Here is a 25,984-nt window from a genome sequence, read left to right on the forward strand (position 1 = left end):
ATTTAAAAATCGAATTTTAGTACTGCTCTTCTGCGATCGATGTCACTGGTGTGCCTGTGCCTAACCATTTAGATTAGGAGTACCAGACACCAGACGTCACATGATAGGCACGGGTGTGAGTCCGTTATCCTTTCGATTTCGACGTGACATGTTCTTAATTTAAGAGACTCGGAAAACATTCGGTTGATTTACTCTGTGAACTTGTTGTTCCGTATTCGTTCACTCTTCCACGTGTGTTCTAAGTTCTCCGCGTAACGAAAACATCAAAAATAACACGATGAGATTCATTTTGGGTACCACTTTCGTGACCACTGCCACTGCCACTATTTCAGTCTTAGGTACTTACTCTATATCCGCTTTATCTAATATTAAATTATAGACTTCTCATAGCTAAGAATCTACGAAACTACCGGATCGTTTCTGCTATTTGGAAAACAATACGTTTTCTGCTTTTATAAAATGCTTTCAGCTTTTAAATGAACAAAATTTTTTCTAGTATTGTATCATGTATTTACTGGGAAAGGAGAACGCGTTAGCATCGCATGGTAAGAACAAAAATTCTAATTGCTTATCACCTTGCAAGCATCTTTTGTTCCGTGTGCTCAGACAAGGGAATGTTGGCGCTAACAATGATTCTAGGTTTCTGGAAAATACCTCGCCATATATGTGGGCGACTCTTGGCATTGGACTCTCGGTTGCTCTATCTGTGGTAGGCGCTGCTTTGTAAGTTCAAACGTCTGCTTATCAATCTTGTTCTATATATCTGTTTGCAAAATAATTGTGCAAGCGATCTGTTTCAGAGGTATTCATACAACTGGTGTGTCGATCGTTGGCGGCGGTGTCAAAGCACCAAGGATTAAAACAAAGAATTTGATTTCTGTCATATTTTGCGAAGCTGTGGCTATTTATGGATTGATCACGGCTATCGTTTTATCTGGAATGTTAGAGAGATTCGATGTTGACATGCCAATTTTGAAGGATGAAATTCGCAATCAAAATTGGCTAGCTGGTTACTTAATGTTTGGAGCAGGTTTAGCTGTTGGTCTTGTTAATTTGTTCTGCGGCATAGCCGTTGGTATTGTAGGGTCTGGAGCGGCTCTCGCGGACGCAGCTAATTCTGCTCTGTTTGTCAAAATTCTTATCGTCGAGATCTTTGGTTCGGCCATTGGTCTTTTTGGATTAATTGTGGGCATTTATATGGTAAGCTTTTTAGACCCAGATGTGTATCTTACGATGTTACTTCTTAAAATATTAATAAGTCCTCTTGTTATTCCAGACGTCTAAGGTAAAAATGGGAAGCAAATTGTAAATTTAATGTAAAAAGAAGTGCTACAACCATAAAGTATTCTTTGAAATCACAAGGATCCATTCCATGATTAGTAACAATTGTAAAAGAAGTACAGAGAGAACAAAAACTGCAAGATCACTTTCTGTTTAAATCATATAAAGTCAGTGTAAAGAAAACATTTTTCTGCGTATGATGGGTACATTGTACTTGGTCTGTATAAGCAGAGTTTTGATTTGAATAGCTGTCGGAACTTCGTAGCCTCGGGTATCGTGATCTCTGTGTATTAACCGTGCGCGTAAATATCTGGTTCTAGTAGTATCAAATCTGCTGTTGCACTACCGTTTACTTATGTATGGTGTTTCGAGTGCGTTATAGCGCTCTCTTACACAATATACATTTCATGTATATATTTTTTTCAACAGAATTGTTGTATCGAATAAGCGTAACATTATATCATACTTGTACGTGTCGCACCTAGGTATATGTAAATGTAATTATATCTATCATTTGAATCCATTCTACAACCACAACGTAATACAAGAAAAGATATAGGCTTTTATTGTTTAGGTAACAGTAAAAAAGGTTCTCCAAACCGATATATAAAAATATATGAGCATGTATATAATTATCAACGATACACATTCGTATGAGTATCGATTTTCGATGTAATAATCGATACTGATCGCGAATATGCAACAATGCCATTATCATCTATGTCAATATTTGATGAATATTTTTAAACGCCTGTTCTAAACAATTGACATACTCGTTGGAATCACAGTATTTGTTATAACTTGTTACGATAGCTCCCAGTCTTCGGTCTTGAATCATGTATCTAAATGATAGGTAAAAATGTTACAAATAAAATTTCGTAAACTTGATTTATATATATACATATATAATAGTGGAACAGAGATTAAATGTTTACGGAAACAATTATGAAAATCTATACTTTACCCGATTCCATATCCATTGTCTATCACTGGACCAAATCCACCAGCGAGTACGGCTGGACTCGAAAGGGTAGATGTAGATAATACGTTTTTATTAATATATTCGTAAGCCGGATCTCTAAAAATTCTTGGCATAGGTGTGTTCGATTGTTCATAGATCTTTTTCAACGCGAACAAATGTCGATCGAATCCTTGTCCTGAAAGTACACGAGATGATGGGCAATGTTAAGTTTTAATAATACCGCTTTTTTCAAATAAAGCACAAGTAATATAACACAAGTGTTATTCGTGTCTTCTAATTACCCATAGCAGCCTCTTTAGTAAGCGTATTATGAACATTACTGCAATTAACTATTAATTGTTTCAATTCGGACTTAGTTAAACTATTAGTTTTTCGAGTCATCGACTCACAAGTTATTTTTGTTTCCATTGTACATGATCTAATAGCTTCTGTTCGTCCGTGTTTGAAAGCAGCAGTACTGCAAGATTCATACGTTGGCGCTACACAATTCTTCTGGTAATATAGAGCTAGCTGAAATGCCAATTGCATAATCGCATCGGGACTTACTCCAAATTTCTTGCACTGGTCTTTACCAAATTCGTTACATATCACATGATCGATACTCAATTGTTGTGTCCAGTCTTTGTAGTCTTTCTTTTGCTGATCGATAATATTCTGTATTTTATTGTCAATAGCAAACTCGAGTTTTTCAACATTCTCTGTTTTCTGAAGGTGATTGATATCAGTAGGATGGAATCTTGGTTTCTTAGATATATCGGACTTTACATCCTGCAAATGTAGCGTAGTTATTCTTATCGTGCAATGCAATGTTTTTAAATATATTTAAATGTTTAGTATTACGTACGTTAAAAAATCTGAGTACAGCTACCCCATCTCCCCAAGAATGTTCAAAATTTATTCCAGCGTATCCATCTTGCGCCACGATCAATGAAAATGATTTATCGAACCACCTGTTTGTTCCATCCGCATGGAGAAACGTTTTAATTAATTTATTATAGTCCGTACCAGTATATGAATCGTCCAATATCATCATGAATATAGCAGTATCTATTCTTTGTAATAGCTTCTGATTACCAATGTGCGACAAATGTGCTCTCGTGTTAGCCCACAGATTACGTTCGGCAGTTGTTAGTATACCAATTGGACTTTTATTGGGTGCTCTGTCATCTTCTAAAATAGTCTTTATACACGTTGCTATTGTTTTCGGTTCATAAATGTAGCCATTTTCATCTACTACATCGAAGCAATAAAAATGCCCTTTTCGCATAACAACTATATGTCGTGCAGATTTATCGTGGTAAATCTCATCTTTGTCTAATTTTGGTAATCTTGTTGTATTGAATAAATTGTGATATTGCGACATGTCCAAGGGGTAAGCCTGAATAATAATTTTCATTCCTGCATTACTATGAGCGAATAATAGTTTTTAACATTTGTTAATGAAATTATTATCTTACATTAAACAGATATGCTCCGTACCAACTGACTTTGGATGGAAGCAGTCTTGTAACAGTGTGAAATAAATCAGTATCAGATTTTTTAGAATTCAAGTGAAACACCTCTGGTGGTAATACGTTCTCTTTCAATGACTTCAAAAATCTTAATGACGAGATAATTAGATTTGTAGCTTTTACTAATTGAACATCGTATTCTGATTTGTCTTCCGGTACAAAAACTAAGAAAGGATTGTAATTAATGGGTAATGGCTTACGGTCTCGAAGATACATATCGAACCATAGTTCGCTGATATAGCTAGTGCAACGATTTTTCTTATCTTTTTGAACAAGTTTACTATGCACATCGATACCATCTTTAAGAATAAATTCATTGACACTGGATGAAGTTTCTTTGAACTGTTCAGTAGATAATAAAGGCTTCTGTGCTCTCAAATATCGTTTGCATGTTTCCTCGAGCTTCGGAATAGGCAATCGTGGTAACGATGGCTGAAAGTGCATTGTGGGTGTTTTGCTTTTCTTAATATATTGATATTCTTCATCTTTTTGTGTAGATATATTTCTATAATAAAAATAAGTAATCAGAGGGGTAGCTTATAATTAAGAATTCGTATAAATGTACATATGTATATATACCTTGATATTTGCCACAGTGTTTGTATTTTCTTTTGTTTAATCTAAAATAAACGTATATGATTAAACAGGTAGATTACGTGCAGAAATTTAAATGTCATTACCAATTGTCTCTTCATGTAATTAATATGGCTTGCTGGGATGGATAACATATTGCACAAAATAAGTTGAGTTATTGCACAACTAATTGTAAATATTTCATAAAATACATAAACTACGTTACAATAAATGATATAAAATATAACAACAACATGTAATTTCTTATAAAATAGACTCCGGACGATGCTAAGGTCCAACAACAATTATTAAGAATAAAGGCACATACATTTACGTATTTTTAAAGTACGCCATATTTTAATATATATTTACACTACGTATCGAATGATATACACGTAAAAAGTGAATAATTTCATATAAAAACGTTATTCACTAAAATACACATTTTTTTTTGCATATGTAATTCGAACATCCAAAATTAATTTGAATTTTGAATTGCTTAGTAACTAATACTATGACCAGATGACGTTCAAAATTACAGTAATGATCCATTAGCGAGGGTCTATATAAAAATTTTCTTTGCTTTGATTGGCTGGTAATTCACTGCTGAGATAAGATCCAATGCAGATTGGATGCGCAGTAAAATATTGAAAATGTGCGTACCAGCTTAGGGAATAAGAAAACCGTGTTCATTACTGCATCTATGCGTCTGCGTACGTATACAGTGATACCTTAACTCCTAGAAACCTCTCTGGTTGCGACTCGTTCCGTTAACGAGATTAGGAGTAGAAGTTACTTTGTTCTGATTGGCTGACGATTTACAGAATTTATTGCGGATTGGATGCGCAGTAAAATGGTGGAAGTGTATAAGCACTTGTTTGAGGTATCACTGTACCAGTTTTGCGAAACTGTGGAACATCTATAGTCATTGTGTACATTGTCAGAGACGGTTAGACAGCAAAATAAGGAAAATTAGCATCTACCATGCAGGTAATAAGGGATAAAGCTGTTCAAGATTACCGAAAAAAGCTTCTCGAACATAGAGAAGTGGAATCTCGATTGAAAGAAAGTAAGAAATATACTATTACATACGATTATAATTGTTCCCATTACAATAATTAATTCCACGTACATAACCTCATGCACCAAGCTATTTTGAATATCGACTGTCACAGAGATAATAGAAAGATTAGTTTTTGAAAAATTATCATTCTTTTTATATTTGTGGTTCTAGTGCGAGATAATCTGAAAGATTTAACAAAACAGTATGACAAGTCAGAAAATGATTTGAAGGCTTTGCAGAGCGTTGGTCAGGTGAAAAACAAATTTTTATTTAATAATACATGTGTTAAGGTCCTTAAAACACATAACGTTATCATTTTAGATTGTTGGAGAAGTATTAAAACAACTCACGGAGGAAAAATGTAAATATACAATTCATAATAATATTTTCAACTGAACATTCGTTTAAATGTAGTTTTCTGTTTACAGTTATAGTGAAAGCAACTAATGGGCCGCGGTATGTTGTTGGTTGTAGACGACAGCTTGATAAAAATAAATTGAAATCTGCAACGAGAGTGGCATTGGATATGACTACTCTTACTATAATGCGTTATTTACCTCGCGAGGTAAAATTTGTTTATTTAGAGATTAATTTGATTTGAAGATAAATTACATATACTTATTGTCCAATGTAGGTTGATCCATTAGTGTACAATATGTCCCATGAAGATCCTGGTGATGTTACATATAGTGTAATTGGTGGTTTAAGCGAACAAATAAGGGAGTTGAGAGAAGTTATAGAATTACCACTACTAAATCCAGAACTATTTCAAAGAGTAGGTATAACTCCACCAAAAGGATGCCTCTTATATGGCCCTCCAGGAACTGGGAAAACATTATTGGCTAGAGCTGTAGCCAGTCAGTTGGATGCAAACTTCTTGAAAGTTGTATCGAGTGCTATTGTTGATAAATACATTGGCGAATCTGCACGATTGATTAGAGAGATGTTTAATTATGCGCGGGATCATCAACCATGCATTATATTCATGGACGAAATTGATGCAATTGGTATGTACACTATGGTTTATGAGGGTAATAAAATGATGGTTTCACTGAACTCGTTTCAAATCATATAGGTGGCCGCAGATTCTCTGAAGGAACAAGTGCGGATAGAGAAATTCAAAGAACGTTGATGGAACTCTTGAATCAAATGGATGGTTTTGACTCTTTGGGCCAAGTTAAAATGATAATGGCAACAAACAGGCCAGATACCTTGGACCCTGCTTTATTACGACCTGGTAGATTAGACAGAAAAATTGAAATACCTTTACCCAATGAACAAGCACGTCTAGAAATTTTGAAGATTCATGCTGCACCTATATCGAAACATGGAGACATTGGTAAGGGTTTGCCTTTTATTCTTGTTGTTTATATGTTGTTTATTCTTATTGTTAAAATGTTAAAAATTTGAATTCAACACAGATTATGAAGCGGTGGTTAAGCTTTCCGATGGATTCAATGGAGCCGATTTGAGAAATGTCTGCACCGAAGCAGGGTTATTTGCGATAAGATTAGAAAGAGAATATGTAGTGCAAGAGGACTTTATGAAGGCAGTAAGAAAAGTGTCTGACAATAAGAAACTTGAATCCAAATTGGATTATAAGCCACTCTAATCAGTCTAAACAGTTACAAATATATCAATTACTCACTAACAAATGTGTGGTTAAATAAAACGAATTTACTTTGTTGTAATATTATTTGTATTTTATGGTAGAAACGTATGCTTCGTAATATGGAATCATTGGTTCAAACTTAGTTATAGGCTGTACAATAGAATACATTCTTTTGTGACAGAAACATTTCTTAAATGTCAAAAATTACTCAACAGTACTCGAAAGACGTGTCTTCTTCCTCTCCAAATATTCTTGTACATTGTCATACTTTCTTTTATATAAAATTGGAAATAAATTTTGCTTAATGGAATCTTTCCTCAATGATTTCCAAATGCTATTCAATTTATTTAGTTTCATATTTGTTGTATTGCCAAGAACAAAATTATTTTGTTTGAATTTGTATACTTGAAATCCTACTTGGTTCAGTACCCAGAAATTTCCCTTATAAAAATGGCACTCTATAGGTTCATAGTCTGCAACTATGGATTGAACGTATGTAGCTTTGAATTTTGATTCTTCTGCGTCGCTAATGATATAAACTAATAACAACGTGTTATCATAAAAGCTCATCACAGCCAATGACGAAGAAGAATTCAGTGCGCAGAGTCTTAAATGTTTAACAGGTAAAATCTCTACAGTTTCATCCAAATGGCAATCCTGAAGCTTTTGATTGAACTTCTCGATATCTGTTTTAGGTATTTTATCGCAGAAATTAACCGATAATAAACTTTTTCCACATTTATAGTTCCATAAAATAAGAACCCCATCTCCTCCGCAAGATACCAAAACACTTCTACGATGAGGTAATTCTAAAATATTCGTTACAAACTTTTTATGCCCTAAACAATAGGACATGATATTATACGAGTTTGGAAACATCGAGACTCTGATCTTTTCATCTCTATCAGTGGTAACAATGTATTTTTCATCTTCTGTAACTATTACATCAAGCAACATCGACAAATGTCCCAACAATAATATCGCATTGTCAGATTTATTACTCGGAAATAGATAAGCATCGCCTGTTTTGTCAGCGACAACTATATCATTACCAGGTGTAAATCTTACTTTGCTGGCTGCTCTTGTCAGTGTCTGATTTGATAAAAGATTGCAGTTTCTCTTTTCATATAGGCACAGTTGTTTGCGATTTGTGCAAACAAAAAAGTATTTACCATCGTTTGAAAATGTTACATTTGTTATAGTGTGAAACGCTTCAATATTTACATTATTGTGTGAATCGATGCTTTTGTCCGTTTGAAGTTCGGGTAACTGGATTATTTTGTCCGTATCATGTTCGAAATTATACACGACAACTTGCTCGTTGGTACACAAAGCAATGTCGGAGTCGCATATAGAAAAACTCATAATTGTAACATAAACTTTGTTGAACAATAATTTGTTGTTCGCAACGTTGCGCGTAAATAAATCATAAAGTTGGAAGATCCCGATAATATAAATTTATTTTTTATTTGAACGCAATATACACGAATGTGTATTATTTCAAAGAAAGTTGATAGTTGATACACTTCGTCACTGCAAGATGCACTGTACTCCACGTGCTCGATACACGCTGCACATCAATGACGAGCTGTAAATACAAATGCAAATTAATAAATCTGTAATGTAACGTGGTTTTGTCACTTCGTCGATAGGAGGCACCTACATTTAGGAGTCTAAGTTCTACGTACATTCTACATATGTACAGTGATCGTACATAGTGGTAGCGAATCCTGCATAGTTTCAGATCGCAGTTTGATCAGTTAGCGAGAGTCGGAGTAGAAATTACTTTGCTCTGATTGGTTCGTGATTGATTGTTGAAACAGGATGCATCGCGAATGGGATGTACGTAAAGTGGTGGGGGATACAACTGCTTGCTTAGGGAGGTAAAAAAAAACGTGCAGGAATAGGATCTAATTATGTCGGTAATATTGGATACGATTTTAAATATTTTATTAAATATCGTATCTTTAACATGTGTTTAGCAACTAATAACCTAAAGTTAATACATACCGAATCTAGGGCAAATATACATTATATACATGTATGTTTGATCACATTACATACATTGTATCTATGTACTACAATATACATACATATTTAACTGGTTAGGTAAAATATGTACATTTAAATAACTAGCGTATACACAAACATAAAATTGCTACATGTGTATAGTTTATTATAATATAAGGTTGTGTGCGATACCGAAAGAGAAGAATATGTACTAATAAGAAGTTAGGAAAAAATAGAAGCAGATTTGTAGATTTGGAGTTTGAAGTTTGAAAAAGTTACGATGAAAAAGGACACATTCCGTGATTATAGAGTGCGCTGTTTTTCAATCGTACGGATAATCGTTGCCTAATCCGTTCCAGATAAAGTTCGAGCGAAGAATTGTTTCGGTGTAATTGTGCTGTACATATGCTTGTAACATCACAACATATCTGAATCTTATTCTAACGAAACGTCGACGCGTGTCCTACGATGTTCTGTGCTCGAAACGTTGACTTTATACGTGGTGATCAGTTTAATATCCCGAAGACAACCAATATGGCAGTATATATGAAAACTACCTTCTGCTCTTATGGCGGATAATGATATTAATATGTATAAAGATCGAAATTCGAAAATATAATTTCTGAAAGCAGTCCAAATATAGCAAAAAAACAAGAATAAACAATGTACGTGAAGTATTAAATATTTGAATGTATATTATAACCGGAAGAGCTGTACGACACAACCGATCGGCCATCGCCGACTCCCGATTGACCAAGTTTGAATCTTGTAACGGTCATACAGGTAAGTGTAAGCATTCTTTGATTGAGCATCGTCATGTATGGTATTCTAATTATGAATTCGCATCGGTTAACTTGCGTGTAGGTAGATGAGTTTAGTTTATTCTCATTGCAATTATTCTAACCTTCTGTATACAACTATTTGTATACTTGTTGTAATCTCTAATGGTGCTAATTAAATTGTGACCCTTGTTTCATTGGTTGCATTAATGACAATTTTGCTTTGTTGGTTCTTACAGAAGCAGACGTATTAGAATAAAACAAGAATGGAGGATACAAATGACATACTAGTATGTGCAACAGAGTTTCTAAAAGGTAAAGAGATTTTTTTAAATAATATTTGACAATTCAGCGTAATTATTAATTTTCATTCGCACTAATGGATGGTTCAATTGAATCTTGCGAACATATGGTGTATTTTTTTCCTTATTTTTTTAGATCGATTATATTTTGTAACATTGAGAATGACGATAAAACCAAAGAGTACTCCAAACACGCATTATTTCACTATTGACGACGAGCTAGTTTATTACAATTTTCATAATGATTTTGGCCCTTTAAATCTTGCAATGTTGTATCATTACTGTCAGAAGGTTAATAAAAAGCTGAAAGCGGTAACCTTAAAAAAGAAAAAGATCATACATTATACAACTATGGATCCAGAAAAGAGATTGAACGCTGCATTCCTTATAGGAAGTTATGCTGTAAGATATTCCATAATTGCTGGAAATAATAATAATAATAATAATAACAACAATATAATGAAACCACATGTTTTAGATATTATATTTAAAACACACAGCCGACGATGCGTTTAATTGTTTAACCAGCAGTTCTAATTGTCCCTTTACTATGTTTCGCGATGCTTCTATGGGTACGACATGCTATGAAATATCACTGAATGAATGTTTGAGTGCCATATACAAGTGCCACAGGCTTGGATTCTTTAATTTTCAAGATTTTCTTGTTAAAGAATATGAGTATTTCGAAAGAGTAGAAACTGGAGATCTGAATTGGATTGTTCCTGGTAAATTCATCGCATTTTGTGGACCTTATGCTAAATCTAAAATAGAAAATGGTATGTATTTGTGCTTTTGTAGTTGCTAGAAGCGTACAAGGCTTTTAAAATGAACTACCAGTATTTACAATTTTCTGTTTATTTTTTTTCATATCTATGCAGGATATCCTCATCATGCACCAGAATCGTATTTTAAATATTTCCGACGCAACAACGTATCTACGATTATACGTCTTAATAAGAAAATTTATGATGCTTCGAGTTTCACGAATGCAGGATTTGAGCATAAAGATTTATTTTTTGTTGACGGTTCGACCCCGACAGACTCAATTATGCGTCAGTTTCTGAAAATTGCAGAGAACGCGAGCGGTGCTGTTGCTGTACATTGCAAAGCAGGACTTGGTAGGACTGGTTCTTTGATAGGTTGTTATATCATGAAACATTATCATTTAACTGCTCATGAAACAATTGCATGGATAAGAATATGTAGACCAGGCTCGGTAGTTGGACATCAGCAGCAATGGTTGGAAAAGTATGAATCTGTTTTAAGTAATAATAGTACTTGTATATCGATTAATATGTCAGTATTATTATTGAAAGCCCTAATCAAAAATAAAATTGTGTTACAGAAAGGAAGCATATCTTCACTCTCTATTGAAAGAACCTTTGCAATCGGAAAATGGGAATCCAGTGCACAAATATGGAATTTATTCTATAGTTGGCAGACCCAAAGTAGCAATTATGTTTAATTTGAAGGAATCCCATTTGGTACAGGATAATGTTTCGGGGATAATGCATAGAGTAGACGGGATTACATTGGACGATCATACCCCTGCTGCTGGCACCAGTACAACCAAATATATGCCATTGACTCAGGGCGGAAAATTAAACTTAATTAAAATCAAAAGAAGTTTACCAACAAATCACAATATTAATACAACTACAAAATCTTCCACAGTTGCACAGTAAATATTATTTTATATACTCTTTACTTTAGATACGTGTTGTATACTTTTTACAGCAAGAACAAATTATTCACGGATACATACTATATTTTTAGTCCTTATTTAAGACCGTTGTTGCAATCTAGAAGCCAGAAGAGTACAAGTAACGCATTAACTAGAAGTAAAGAAAAAGATTCGACTAAGAAGGTTCTACCTAGATCCACGACAACAGCTATCGCCAAGAGGTGAGATTGTCGGTTTTGCTTACACAATTTTTTTTTTTAACCGCTTACGTTTATTGCTTTCCTTCTTAGTTGTTTTTCTTTTTCTGTTTCTGGTTTGTTGGTTTTCCTTCTTTTTAATTCTTTTTAATACTTATCACGCCTCGATAACATTTTTCCGCATATTCAGCTCTTTACATTGTAGACGTATTAAATTTCATTCGCGTTCCAACAATCGCATGTTATCAACGTAAGCAAAGGATTACTATCTTTACGAAAAATTATAGAAACAGTTGGCTGGTCAGCAGTATCTGTGATACATCTTCGCGTCGTATTAAGTCTACTAAACCAGCAACACAGAACCATAATATCAACAACAACACAACTACCACTACTCCCGTTTCGTCAATATCCGTATCGAAACCGGTGACAAGGGCCAGTATAAGAACTTCCTGCATCACAGAGACTCGAACCTCACATGAGTCTACAAATTATTCGGTTTCGCAACCACAACAAGGCATGAATATGATTCTCAGGTCTGCGGATCGAGTAAATCGCTATCATTCTCTAAGACAGTAAGTCTTCATAACTGTTACTCTAAAAAATTTTCTAAGTAACAGTTACCATAGCTCTCTTTACAAAAATGTCATGACTTCTGCACTTTATTGTAACATATTGCTTTATTTCATATTCTATAGAAAAATAAGGCTTCTCTTCTGCATTGTATTATATTTGTAATTCAGCTTCTATCCTTTTATTAGAGTTTTTTATCAGATTAAGAAATTTGATATCTGTATAGAAAGCATAACAAATACTCTGTTATAGTAAGTAGATTAATAATATTATTAATGTATATATTATTATATATATATATAATATAATATATATACATATATATATATATATATAATATAATATATATACATATATATATATAAAAGGATATGAAGCAGTACCAAAAACTTATAATGTGACTGATTGATTACTAATATTAACACGCATGTAGCATGCACTAAGATATCTTCGTTTAAGGCATGCAATTAAAATTTTTAAGATAACATTAGGCCTGGACAAATAATAACGATAATAGTAATAATAATAATGATGAAGATGATCATAATTAATAATAATAGAGAAAATTAACTTTATTTATGTGTTTTATAAATGTAAATAGCATTCAATTAAATTCGTGCGTATTATTTATCATAGAAAATTAGATGCGCTATAAAAATAAAATACCTTTTTTATTAGATTGGATTACTGTCCAGGCCTGTCAGCTGTGTAAGCTACATTTAGAGCTTAGGGATGAAGTAGCTCCTGAGGTGGCTAACAAAGTGCTCCCTTTTATTTCTGTGATTTGCAGTGCGCGCACAAGCAAAAGTTATAAAACTGCATTTATCAGATGACTAACCGATATTCTCAGTGGCGTTGGAGTGGACAATCCAGTAATTCGAGCATCTCATCAGCGTCGAAGATCTCACCGCTTAAATCCAATTATTCAGTAGAACCATCCCACTGATCTCCAATCTTCAACTCGAGCAACTATTATTGTTCATGCTTCTATCATAATCAACGAGAATCAAATAGTCTTTATAACTTCATAGTAGCGTTATTTCAAGTTTACAATTGTATTTTGGGTTATAAGTTTCTTGGATTACCTATACTCTGCTGTAGTACAGGTTTAGAAAAACTCTTCCATGTTTCATGATACGTTGAACGTTTGTGAAAAGATCAACATGGTTTCAATTAGTTCCACTTGGTTATATATCATCTCTCTGCTGGCCAGAAGAAATGCAAAAAACTATGCTATGTGAGTATCTTTAAATGATTTTTATGATTCGTCATTCATTTTTATTTCCACCATTTCTAACAGAAACTCTATAAGAATTTGTATTTACATATATAATTGTAATTGAATTCATAATCATGTCTGTAAATATCACGTACTCTCTTGTAAAAATATTCGTTTCTAAAATTCGACACTTACTGCTTTGACATTTGCGAAATTAGTTGTTGACAGTCGAATTATGTGTTTTTATAAACATGCAATATTTTTGCTGTTTCGAACAGAAATGAAGGGTACAGCAAATAGAAACTTACAATCCCAATGTACATTATTACTTATAGCAATGTGATTAACACAATTTATTTGTCTTCATTTAAGCTATTTAATGTTTACACATCTACGTTTCTTTTGCATATAACTATCGAATAAAAAAAAAGTGAAAAGTGTTATACATTATATAGGTGTTTCAAATTTTAAGTTGAAACAATGGTTTACAATGAGATACAGATTTTAGAGGTACATATAACTTTACATGAAGTTTTGATTTATAAATGAAACTATGCCTATTAATGATTTTTACATTAAAATATTGTGTACATAATGTACTGATAATGAATTCATCTTTCAAAGATACTATATAAAATTTAATCAATTCGTCTGTGCTACCGTGTGTAGTATCTTTAACTGTGTCTTCAGATGGTTTTTTTCATTGTTATAACTGTAAAAAATGTCATATTCTGACAGTATTTGTAAGTAATAACATAGGATAACTTCGACACAAAACATATCAAAACGTTATGATTAAAAATAACAATTATCGTATTACGAAAGGATTTGACTTCTTGTAATTTATATTTGTATTAAATATCTAGGGACTGTTTATTTATGTTTCATCATGAAAATCTGATTAATATTCAAGAAATGGCTATCGAATGAAGGATGAAGCTTACTGCGAATCGTTTAAATCTATTTTGCTAGTGAAATCGGAAGATACAGTTCAAAGTCACAGTTTTCTTTTCATAGCATCGCGTAATCTATGAGAATATATAAATTTTCAATATTTGAAATGCAATTAAATGTAATTATCAATGTAAGATGATAAGCCGTTACTATTATAACTATTTACCTGTTTCACATTCTACTTATATACGTGAGTACACACGTATGTACTTATCTAGAAAAAGCACCGCTTTGTAATATTTTCAGTTGTAACACTTGTTTTTACCAAACAACACACAGAGCTTGTTTTGTGCATTTTGTCACATTTTTCACTTTTTACCGTTTTTTTTTTTTGTATAATTTAAAATACCATTTGAAAATTTTCTGAAACATTCTTTCGCACTACCGGTACTTACTTTATACTACAATGTTGTTCTACAGTTAGATATCAGAAAATTATGCAATGTACATATATTGAACTTAATTGCAAAAGTCATTGGCATATGTTCAAATGATGTTGTGCAATGATGATAATGTACAATGTGAATCATGTATAGTTACTGTTTTATTAACCTTTGTTGGTGTAGAATATGTAATTAAACTAACAAATACATTAGTAATAAGGTGCAGTGTATGACTAATATTTTGGTCAACACAAATATAGTTAGTCCACAGAATGTAGATGCTTATATATGAGCTGTATATACACCACGTATATACACATACCATATGATACATATATTTGGAACAAAGAAAATTCCCATTATGAATTTATTACTAAAAGGTACAAGTATTATATAATAATTTGTCTACGTAAAACTGTAGTATCTCTTGAAGTATTCGTTTCGAATTAAAAAATTTTCTTGCGTTTATACAGCATCCTAAGTGCAGGAAATTAAGTAGTACAATGTGTCGCTCAGTATATGTATATCTGTGGTACATTAATATAAATATATACATATTAAGATAATTATATAAGATTATATAAAAGTTAATTAATATTTTAACAAATTAATGCATTTTATAAAAAGAATGTGTCATTAATGTTTAAGAACAAAGATATTTTAATAATATAAAATTAAATGTATATATATATATATACATGTATATATAGATATACGTGTATATACATATATATATAAAATAGGTCCAAATACCTAAAACTATGGAGAAAGTACACCTTATAATCGAGAGGTATATAATCATGGAAAATTAATTGGGATAGAATCGTGAAATTAATTGTGAACCGAAAAAATGTTTGGTTATATCATTCTGAAAATGGAATATTGTTAATAAGACGTATTATGCGCATTAGTAATTTAATTCTTGTGAAATATGTTAAGAGATTTTATATTTATAAAGCTGGATATATTTACAATATATAATAACTTCAGTTAGTAATCATACATAATACTGTGTAAACAAATTGTGAGATTTACAATTTTGCCTTAAAACATGCAATAAAATTTCACAGGCATTTTTTCATACGTTTCATGAAGAAAAATATAAATAATCCACTTGAAATTTACTCTTCTTTTCAATTTCTAATCCGATACAGAATATATGCTATGTTATCATGAACATGGAGTTTCATTCCAGTCAAGAAGCATTAATTTTGATCGAAAAAATATCTATTTGTTGTTATAATTATATTAAAATTTAGCAAAATACCATTTGATATCTATAAAATATCAATGATGTATCATTTAAGAACTATTAGTACATGAGACTTTTTATAGCTATTAAATACTGCTGGATTATAATGCGTTTTCTATACACATGTAAACATACTTTATATTGTATTGTACATTTAATAAAAACTATGTATTTTACTTACTTCTAGAATTGTATACATACATGCATACATACTGTTTCCTCTGTTTTTATCATGCACTATAACGTATTTTATGTATTTACGTGTACATACACACACATTTGAGATATTTTTCACGATTTTCTTCAGTATACGTCAAGTATACCGATGTGACGAACATTCTCACTGAAATACAACATGATAAAAATTGTTTTTGCAATAATATTCAGTTCATGAAATAGTATGATTTTATTAAATATAGATTTTTTACTATTAACTATTTCAAATTTGCCGCGCCTCCTTCAAGAGTTAATAAAATTACACGCAGTGACAATATGCTTAAACTATTACACAAATTTATCGACAGAGAAAACTAATCTCTGGAAATGTAGAGTAGCGCCATTCAATCTTTGTAAGAGCACAAACGAGGTATCAAGGTAGGGTGGACAGCATATGGGTGTGAAGTCTCTCTCCTGTATCTCGTCTGAGGTTTGAGTGTATTCTTAGTGGATTTAGCCTATTAGTGCCATCTGTGTCAAAATATTAAATCTTCAAAAATTATCATTTGTAGATAATCTTGGCGAACAGTTTGAGCGTTTTGTCACTATGTGGTATAGAACCCTTAACTCTGTTTCGAAATTTCACCACAGGCAGCGCTACTTGTCGCAAGTAGTTCAAAGCATTCACAGCATGTTCAAATTTTCACACACATAAATAAACTTTTTTGCATGGTATACTTATAGAACCCTGAAATTGCTGGAATCTAAAGATCTTCTTAGTAATGTTGCTTAATAATAGTATAATACATAATACTTATTTGTTTTCTTTTTCTTCTATCTTTATTATCGTAGCAAACTTTAAAAATTCATCAAAAAGATGAAATGTTAGTACAAAAATGTAAAATCCACAGCATATTATCACTATTCATTTAAATAACTTAAAATAATACTAATAATTTGTTCATTTAGGACAGTTAACTGTGAGCAAATCGTTTAAAGATAATAGAGATTTCAAAGATAGTTCGGTACTGTTTTTACTTAATTAAAAAGTACACAAAGTATGTAGCAAAAATTACCCAATGGCTAGCAAATCCAAGTTGAGACCATTTTTCGATAGTATGAATATAACTGTACCCTGTCTCTTGTAATTCGGATGTATCGAACATAAGACCTAAATATGCTAAATGGAAAACTGACAACCCAGAAAACATTAAGTTTATAAAAAGAACCCACCAAGAATTCTGACATTTGTACATATGTGTACATTTATTTTTAGTACATTGCTTGGATGCTATGCATGCGTCGAAAATATTTGCAAGCATAGATCTAAGCTGAAATTCTACGTACGTATAAAATCCAAGACTAAGTAAAACTGCTGCCAATTGAAAATTTAATCCGTGTAGAAGAGCACTGGTTAAATATGTTACGGTCACAGCTCCGAATTTTCCTATGTGTTTAATATTGGGACGGAATATATCTAAAAATTGACATCAATAGACTATTAGTATAAATCTGCGAATTTCTTGGGAAAAAATGTAAGAATGCCTCAAATAAATCATATTATCATTACGTACATGTCTTCAACCAAAAATGCATGGGTATATTCCAATAAATAACTACTTGTACAAGCGACCTTGGAAATTCTACTTTCAGTGGTTTTACTAAAGTAGCTAGAGAATATGGAAATCCTCCTATTAATAATGCGGTGGATGCTATGTATGAAATAAAGTAATGAGATGTTCGGAAAGATAGTGCATCTCTATATGCTAACAACCACCTGAAACGATAACGAATTCTATTATTATATTTTTTAGAATATAAAATATAAAAATTCTCTGTGTCAGTTTTTACATACTTCCAAGAGCTGTCCATTACTATCCACTGTGTCCAACAGTTTGACATAGTTAAAAACAAAAAAGATAAAAATATGAATTGAGCAGTGTACAGTATCCACCATTTATCCTAGAATTGAAAAACATACGCTGTTACCTATTTAATATTGATTACAAAAAAACTTGAAACCGAGATATCTGTCCATTTGGTAAAAGTAACATTTAGTACCTGATGATTTATATACCGTAATGAAACATAATCCTTGAACGATATCCACGGACCAAATACACATGTGACACCACAGAAAGCATATCCCATGTAACTGTAAATATCTGGTAAATCATTTGAATCGATTTTATCCACCGCTAAGCTAATGGTTTTCATTGCCATGGTCATTACAACACTGCGTATTTTATGCCATATTACTGGAGGCATAGAAAATTCGCTAGAAAATAAAAACAACGATAGAAAAATTGCTTTAAATTCTTAAAGAAATGATATTTGTGTTTTAGCGACTTACCAATATACAATAATGAAAAGGGGCGGTAAGAATATTCCTAAACTTTTATAGTATTTGTTAAGTACGCGTAAAGTGATATATGAAAATATACAAAGTACTAGTAATATATATAAACATTCTGTCACATAGTGATAAATATTGTACACGCCAATTAACATTGACAATACATGAAAAGTTTTATGCGTTACATATTCTGCAATATTAAAGATAAAAGTTTATAAAAACAATGTTATCTTATATTTCATTTTTACAATTATATACTGTATATAAAATTGTATCTTACGAGAACGAGCACATAATCGAAATAAAATCATGGAAACAAATAGGGGTAGCATATATAATGCTGTATCATAAACAGTGGGACCAAGACAATATTGATATAATTCCAGCAACGTTTCTCTTTCAGCATTTTCCTCGTACTCGTACTCATAATCTGTATCTTGGAAATACTCGTGCCCAATAAAATCACCCTCATCGTCGTAAAAAATTGGAGCTTCTACATCGTCCATTATAGTAAAAATCAAATAACCTGTCTGTCAACGGTATGCGGCAACCGGCACGCGGAAATTGCGGCATAGTAATTAAATTGTACTGACATTTGAAGTCATTACGGTGCGTCAAATTCTGTTCTGAAATTACATTTGTAGAATTCATGATGTTGTTTTTTAGAAAATTGTATCTACACGAATGTTGTTATACGTTAAGTATGTACAATACAAATAAAGCTTACTAAATGCAATTTCTATAGCTTTCTTGAAAATAACCTAATTACACATACATATTTGGTAAAATCAGGCATACATAGATATGTTATGTACCTACCTATGTATATACTATACATACAATGATATCTCACTCCTGCAAATCTCTCTTGCTACGTTAGCGAGAATAGGAGTAGAAATTGCTCTGCTCTGATTGGTTATCGATTCAATGCTAAGGCAGGATACACTGCGGATTGGATGCGTAGTAAAATGGTAGGGATCCAAAAGGATCCATGGATCCTCATTAGAAAGGAAGAAAAATCTTGTAGGAGTGAGGTATATAGATATGAGCCGTTTATTTTGAAAGTAGCATAAGTCACTCTTTTTTTTTTAAATGGAAAGATACCGTTCAATTGTAATTAGTGTTACCATTAACTCGATTTTTTTGAAAAAGTGATTTATGTAACAAAATAAACGGCTCATATTATTGTACATAACTTTTGTTATTTTGTAATTGCTGTGCCTTTGGTTCGTTTTCGTGCATAATTAACTTTATATTTATCAAATAAGACACACTACATTTTATTAAAAGACAAACTAAATAAAAGGATCCAAATTTTTTTATTAAAAAATAAAAGAATAAAGATATTTAATATTTCTTATTCGATAAATATCAAGTTAATTATGCCCTGAAAACAAACCAGAGGAAAACTCCACTACTCTATATGTATATTGATAATAAATACTAGACAATTATCCACACCAAGAATATTATAATCCACTTTTATTTACACTATATGCATATATTCTTTATATTCTGAGTAAAAATGAAATGCATTTATTGCGGAACTTATAAACAATTTATGTACACAAAGTCATTAAAAAGTATAGATTATATTCTTAAGTTTATAAACTTATGTGACATCTCTTCGAGAAGTAATTTTTAACACTTTGTTAAAGTTGTCAACAACATGACCAAGATGTAGAGCTTATCCTGAATTTCTTGCTGGTATAATTTATTTGTTACTCAATCGTATCAGATTTATACAGTTTAATCTGAAAACTGTACATTTTGTTATATTCTAACTATGTTTCATAATATATGTATAATACGATTTATATACATACAAAGATGTATACATAAAGTCTAAAGCATGTGTTGTTGCATATCACGTATACCAGCAATGAATGCATTCATAAGGTCGAAATAAGAATTTTATGTTTCTGAAACAGGCATTGGATTGGGTTCAGGTAGCAATCCTAAAGTTTGCAAACATATCTGTGCTGCTTCTGCCTTTGCTTGTTTTTTATTAGGACTTGCTACGCTCGGTTTATATTCAATTCCATTTACTTTGACCTGAAAAACAATATTAAATGTAAACAATATGCATATGAGTATTTTACATAAGGATATAAACTAAACCATTAACGTACTTTAAAAAGAAAATTTTTTCTGTGATCTGGTCCACATTCAAAACACAGTTCATATACTGGAGCACCAAGTTTTCGTTTCGAGCAATATTCGCCTAAAAGCGATACTGGATGTTTCCCTACAATATATTATTATATTAGTATTATATTATTATATTATATTATATTAAGTAAGTAATTATATTATATTATATATTATATTAGTATTATATTATTGTATTAGTTTACGTATACCGTGTCTACGTAAATAAGCAAAATTCTAATGTACAAATGAAATTTGAACACCATCACATACCTTCTAATGTTTTGATCGCAGGTACTAGCGGTTTCGTAGTTTTTCCTATCTTCTGACCAATATCTTGTTCGGAGACAAGCCCCCTTTTATCCAATTTGACCTCAAGCTGCAACGGCTCAAGAGTGCCTTCTTTATTTTTTCCCAAACCCTCCCCTGGTCGCCAACCCATCTTCTGCAGTAAAGCCATACCCATCCCACCCGAAACAGGTTGTGCTGATACTAATTGATCCTAAATAGTTTTTTAGATTAGGACATAACAAATGTTGCATTGTCAATCAAGTTAATACAGAAAAATGACAGCAATACGTAACAAAAAGTATTAAAATAATTTCTGTCCAATCATGATATTACAATGTAATAGTAATTGACTGTATAAAACTCTAATACTATCTAGGTGAGGATACTTACCAAATAAATTATAAATTTGTCATCACGCCGCTGAAGTTGTTTCTTCTCTGATGTAGCTACGTGCCTGTAACAAACCCTCAGGTGGATGCAGACTAATGCTAAATATCCCAGCTTTATGACAGAAAGATTCAGTAACATCCGATGAAGTCCTATGATAGGAAGCTGATGATAATTAGCAATAATCTCACAAGAGCACATTATAGAAAAGTACTTTAGTTTATATAATTACTATTTTCAGCACCGTGTGCTTAATTAATTACCAGTTATATAACTTTATAGTATGGAAAAGATGTTTAAAATAACGGTGCTCCTGTGTCCATGCAGGCACAGAATCTACCTCTATCTAAGAAATAGTCTGTGCCTACATTACAGTTTCTATCGGATCAACTAGAAATTGATCTTAATGGAAACTGTACCTGAAAACTTGTTACAGGCATATCAGTATCAGTCAATGTATTGTTAAAAAAGAAAACAAAAAGAAAAAAAAAAGGAAAAGAGGATAAAACCAAAATTGTGATGTATACGAAACACGTGTGTTAATATGTACATATGTAGATCTACATTTAAGATGTAAGTTTGCGATCTGACATATAAATATCTTGATAGGTCAAGATCATAACTTTCAGTGATAAAATAAATACAGAGAGACAAACAATGAGACGTAATTAAACTGTAAATAATACTGTTACCTTACGAGCCCAGGCTTGATAACCTGATGTAAGTTCTGCGGGGGAGAGCACTTTGGCTCCTGTACTGCCTGTAAATTGACCTGGCATTTGTTTACTTTCAGCCCATGTTCTCATCTATAATACACCAAATACAATACACATATAAGTAACATATCCATGCATCATTTATCTTATACAATCATAATTATGTTAACAACCGGAAACGGATGATTCTTCAGGTCATTTAAAGTAGTAACTTTTTCCTTAGCGTAAACAAATTGCATTTGTGTTAAGGAAAAAGTTATTTCAAATGACCTGAAGAATCACCCGTTTTCGGGTGTTAACATAATTATGGGATACTCTGTATTTTACATATCAGATAATGTAGTACCTCATTTTGTGCACGGTACATTTCATTTTGAGCACACACGTCATTTGGATTTTCTCTTAATTTTCTCATTGCTGCTAATCTTTGTGACACTATTGAACCGATATCTATTGACTGTAAATAAGTTTATAATAATAAAAATAATATTAACAACATACTTTCCAAAATTATAATTTCAATACTGCACCTCTGTTGGAATTGGTTGAGAAAAAACTGTTGACTGCATTGAATGCACCGGTGGTGTGGGTATGGGTACTACAGCCAGAGGTTTACTTGGAGTAGTGACTGGTACAAACTGTTTCTTCGGTTCCGGTTTTTTAGGAGTGATTGGTACCCACTCGTTTTCTATAAAAGTGTAAAAAGATATATATAAAAACATATTTTGTATTTGAACTGTAACGAGAATTTTACCAGTTTTTCTATGATGTTGTCCACTTGATACTGGAAATTGTAAACGTAATTGGTTCGATGATTCTACTGTCTTTTCTTGGAACGTTTTCGTTGGCAGCTGCTTTGCATCCTAAAATATGATAAATACAAACGAAAACGAGTATATTAAAATAATGAACAAACACACGACGATTATAAAGAAAAGGCATGCAGAATATTTCCAATCTACCCGAATATTCATGATAATAGAATTAGGTCGTCCTTTGAGTAGAAAAGGATGGTGAAAACCTTTCTCAGTATCGCTTCCATCTTCTTCTGAAGAAATACTAGAAAGTTCGCCCAAAGCTTCAGACTTTGATAATGATTTGCAAAAATCTAAAATAAACAATAGTAAAGTTTCAAGTACTGCTACAAATTATATTATCGCATTCATACTAGAAATAAGTTCCTACCTGTCAGTTCGTCAACTGTTTTCCCACCAGCTTGTATCGCTGCGATAGCCTTATCCTGTTGCGCTAATGGTAATGTTCCTTGTTTAATCATGTTTATCGCATTCCTTCTTGCTATTTCTAATAATTTCTTTTTATCGATTTCTATCCTCTCCCTTAAAAGTATATAAATATACATAAATACGTATTAATATAAAGCAGTTTTGATAGAAGAAGATAATACTTCTACTAACTTTCGTTCTTTGCTTCTACTTCTTCCTCGCGAGTATTTATCTCTGCTTCTTTCATCACTACGGCTTCTATGCCTTCGTTTTTCTCTAGATTTAACAGACTCACGTCTATCGTTACTTCGACTTTTTGCACGTCTATCCCTGCTCCTATCTCTTCGTTTTTCTCTCCCTCTGCTTCTACTCCTATGAGAACTTGTGCGTGATCGAGACTCGGACCGTCTCTTTTCGTGCGAGTGACAATTATGACTACGTTTATTCTCTTTACTTATTGTTGTCTTTTGATTACAATTATACTCTTTCTCTTTGTATTCGCTATCCATGTACAACTTTGATTTTTCTATATTGTCCGATCTTTTATCCATATTCTCGAGTCTTTTCTTTTCTTTTTCTCTCAAAATCAATCTCAAATCATTCCTAGAGGTTATTCCTCCTTTCGCTGAATTTAACAATCTATCCTCCATTTTTTCTAAACTTGGACTTAATGTAGGTGATCTTATCGAATTACTTCGTACTGGACTGGGACTCAAAGTGGGAGTCCTATTATCTGTACTACTATCGGATAATTCACCATCTTCCATTCGTGCTGCTTTTTCCTTTACCTTATTTTCTATCTCCTTCACTGTGTCGTTATAAACTACGCTATTCTTTAGATCTTTAATTAAGATTCTTCCTTGCAGCAATTGCTTTGGCTTCTCTATACATGAAAAAGACACAATATGATAATTACTAATTATGTCAATTACTTTTTACAATCGATCGAATAAACTATACGAACCTAGAATTTTAGGTATTAATGGCTCCTCAATTTCGTCATGAATTTTCCTTGAAATTGGTGGAAGTCTAGGACTTTCGGGACTGTTTGTACAAGTATTTTCTAATCCTGGTTCTTTTTTAATCATTACAGTTTCCTCGGTATTTGTACAGACAACTAGATCCTTTTTCTCCAATCCATTATCTTTATTATGACATTTTCCTTTTACGTTGTCACAGGAACTACTAACTTTTGATATTTTACTTTTGGGTTCATCAGTATCCGATGATCTACTTGAATTATTTTCATGTTTTCGTTTCGTTTTCTTTTTATGCTTCTTCTTCTTCTTGATACCTATTTGTTGGAAAGGTATAATTTATGTTTGGCTGTATAACATAAGAATGCTTGTATCAGACTAAAGGAAAGTTCTAAATAAACAAAGGAAAAATTCTAAATGAATGCTAATTATCAAGCGTATTATTATTAGAAAGAATAATAAATTATTATACAATAATAAAAAGAAAACTGTGTTTTGTTTCTGTCCAAATTGAACTGAAAGCAGGTAGAGCATTCTAAGATAACAACACATTTATCACACCGAGTATATGTGTATTTATAATTGAAGACACCTTACTATTATTTTCTGGATCGCTGTTACTGTCGGAAGAGTTATATTTCGACCTTTTTTTATGTTTTTTATCCTTATGTTTGTGTTTCTTTTTCGCTTTTTTCTTCTTAACCTGTGACTTTTTAAGCTTTTCAACTTTGATATTGGCATTTGGAACTTGTTGATCAGTGATGTCTGGTGATGCTATTTCTTCTTCAGCATCAAATGTGCTAAATAACTCTGTTAGTATCTCGTTTGATGATTTCTCTGGAAGTCCAGGTTCCGGCTTAATTTTAATTCTGTCAACACCGACAGCGGTAATTAGATTTGCAATATCGAATAAATCTCCCATTATTGATGGACTTTCATTTTAACAGAGCATTAAGAAACTGTCCAATTGCGTTATAAGTTTTGTTGATATTAAATTTTCACACTATTTGCATTCAATTGTGTTGTTATATTAATCGTATTGAACCAACAGTCATCATTAACACACCACCGAATGTCGCCATTGTAACATTTTATTCGACATCAGCGACATCTGTGTCACTAAAATATGTATGTACATACGTATGTATTACACATGTACATGTATGAACAATTTAAAAAATTTAATTTAGTTGGCAAACTATTTTATGTTGCAAAGTTTTTAATAAGGCAAACGAACACTCACATAAAATCTGAGACTACGACTAAGAATGTGCACAGTATAATATTAATATATGTATTCATATGATTTTTGACTGAAAAATTAAACTAGAAAATATTTCTCAATTAGGAAA

General features: G+C 32.1%; 7 protein-coding genes across 27 annotated transcripts; 3 read left to right on the forward strand and 4 right to left on the reverse strand.

The window, feature by feature from the left end:
* The first annotated feature begins 93 nt into the window (after positions 1-93).
* Positions 94-2,224, forward strand: LOC117229215 (Vacuolar H[+] ATPase PPA1 subunit 1). Its single transcript, XM_033485527.2, has 5 exons — positions 94-338; positions 497-545; positions 640-723; positions 801-1,200; positions 1,277-2,224. The coding sequence occupies exons 1-5, from the start codon at positions 278-280 to the stop codon at positions 1,307-1,309; spliced, it is 627 nt and encodes a 208-aa protein (XP_033341418.1). The 5' UTR covers positions 94-277; the 3' UTR covers positions 1,310-2,224.
* Positions 1,824-4,900, reverse strand: CPT2 (Carnitine palmitoyltransferase 2). Its single transcript, XM_033485511.2, has 7 exons — positions 4,455-4,900; positions 4,354-4,394; positions 3,721-4,279; positions 3,108-3,641; positions 2,545-3,031; positions 2,246-2,438; positions 1,824-2,123 (listed from the first exon to the last, which is right to left on the reverse strand). The coding sequence occupies exons 1-7, from the start codon at positions 4,500-4,502 to the stop codon at positions 2,000-2,002; spliced, it is 1,986 nt and encodes a 661-aa protein (XP_033341402.1). The 5' UTR covers positions 4,503-4,900; the 3' UTR covers positions 1,824-1,999.
* Positions 4,901-5,257: 357 nt separating this feature from the next.
* On the forward strand, positions 5,258-7,332 carry Rpt4 (Regulatory particle triple-A ATPase 4). The gene is made up of 7 exons (XM_033485520.2): positions 5,258-5,416; positions 5,582-5,661; positions 5,732-5,771; positions 5,839-5,975; positions 6,045-6,417; positions 6,486-6,749; positions 6,832-7,332. Exons 1-7 carry the CDS (start codon positions 5,332-5,334, stop codon positions 7,020-7,022), a joined length of 1,170 nt encoding a protein of 389 aa, XP_033341411.1. The 5' UTR covers positions 5,258-5,331; the 3' UTR covers positions 7,023-7,332.
* Positions 7,087-8,782, reverse strand: wuho (tRNA (guanine-N(7)-)-methyltransferase non-catalytic subunit wuho). The gene is made up of 2 exons (XM_033485521.2): positions 8,686-8,782; positions 7,087-8,610 (listed from the first exon to the last, which is right to left on the reverse strand). The coding sequence occupies exon 2, from the start codon at positions 8,385-8,387 to the stop codon at positions 7,227-7,229; it is 1,161 nt and encodes a 386-aa protein (XP_033341412.2). The 5' UTR covers positions 8,388-8,610; positions 8,686-8,782; the 3' UTR covers positions 7,087-7,226.
* Positions 8,783-9,203: 421 nt separating this feature from the next.
* Positions 9,204-16,555, forward strand: cdc14 (cell division cycle protein 14). Of its 8 annotated transcripts, none has more exons than XM_033485513.2 (9): positions 9,209-9,815; positions 10,051-10,126; positions 10,250-10,515; positions 10,592-10,889; positions 10,992-11,361; positions 11,459-11,794; positions 11,920-12,018; positions 12,282-12,569; positions 13,418-16,555. In XM_033485513.2, the coding sequence occupies exons 2-9, from the start codon at positions 10,078-10,080 to the stop codon at positions 13,497-13,499; spliced, it is 1,788 nt and encodes a 595-aa protein (XP_033341404.2). In that variant the 5' UTR covers positions 9,209-9,815; positions 10,051-10,077; the 3' UTR covers positions 13,500-16,555. The 8 variants fall into 8 exon arrangements, with proteins under 8 accessions (XP_076379650.1, XP_033341407.2, XP_033341404.2 ...); XM_033485515.2 differs by having other exon boundaries at positions 9,216-9,815; positions 11,890-12,018; positions 13,246-16,555; XM_033485512.2 differs by having other exon boundaries at positions 9,216-9,815; positions 11,890-12,018.
* por (Protein-serine O-palmitoleoyltransferase por) lies at positions 16,054-19,804 on the reverse strand. 9 transcript variants are annotated; one of them, XM_076523543.1, is made up of 8 exons: positions 19,707-19,803; positions 19,414-19,513; positions 18,885-19,077; positions 18,593-18,809; positions 18,387-18,493; positions 18,106-18,326; positions 16,804-18,008; positions 16,054-16,718 (listed from the first exon to the last, which is right to left on the reverse strand). In XM_076523543.1, exons 3-7 carry the CDS (start codon positions 19,040-19,042, stop codon positions 17,566-17,568), a joined length of 1,146 nt encoding a protein of 381 aa, XP_076379658.1. In that variant the 5' UTR covers positions 19,043-19,077; positions 19,414-19,513; positions 19,707-19,803; the 3' UTR covers positions 16,054-16,718; positions 16,804-17,565. The 9 variants fall into 9 exon arrangements, with proteins under 9 accessions (XP_076379658.1, XP_076379657.1, XP_076379654.1 ...); XM_076523542.1 differs by having other exon boundaries at positions 19,615-19,746; XM_076523539.1 differs by having other exon boundaries at positions 18,106-18,493; positions 19,168-19,513; positions 19,707-19,804.
* A 534-nt stretch (positions 19,805-20,338) lies between these two features.
* On the reverse strand, positions 20,339-25,732 carry LOC117229075 (Son RNA binding protein). Of its 6 annotated transcripts, none has more exons than XR_004492465.2 (14): positions 25,230-25,732; positions 24,620-24,949; positions 23,848-24,538; positions 23,618-23,769; positions 23,395-23,540; positions 23,187-23,295; positions 22,963-23,120; positions 22,779-22,889; positions 22,409-22,522; positions 21,720-21,830; positions 21,312-21,540; positions 21,020-21,135; positions 20,714-20,942; positions 20,339-20,641 (listed from the first exon to the last, which is right to left on the reverse strand). XR_004492465.2 is itself a non-coding variant. In XM_033485212.2 (13 exons), exons 1-13 carry the CDS (start codon positions 25,552-25,554, stop codon positions 20,802-20,804), a joined length of 2,733 nt encoding a protein of 910 aa, XP_033341103.2. In that variant the 5' UTR covers positions 25,555-25,732; the 3' UTR covers positions 20,339-20,801. The 6 variants fall into 6 exon arrangements, 4 of the variants coding, with proteins under 4 accessions (XP_033341103.2, XP_033341105.2, XP_076379581.1 ...); XR_004492464.2 differs by having other exon boundaries at positions 20,339-20,648; XM_033485212.2 differs by having other exon boundaries at positions 20,339-20,942.
* Positions 25,733-25,984: the final 252 nt, after the last annotated feature.

The sequence above is a fragment of the Megalopta genalis genome, chromosome 7 (genome assembly GCF_051020955.1).
Source record: "Megalopta genalis isolate 19385.01 chromosome 7, iyMegGena1_principal, whole genome shotgun sequence".
NCBI lineage: Eukaryota > Metazoa > Arthropoda > Insecta > Hymenoptera > Halictidae > Megalopta > Megalopta genalis.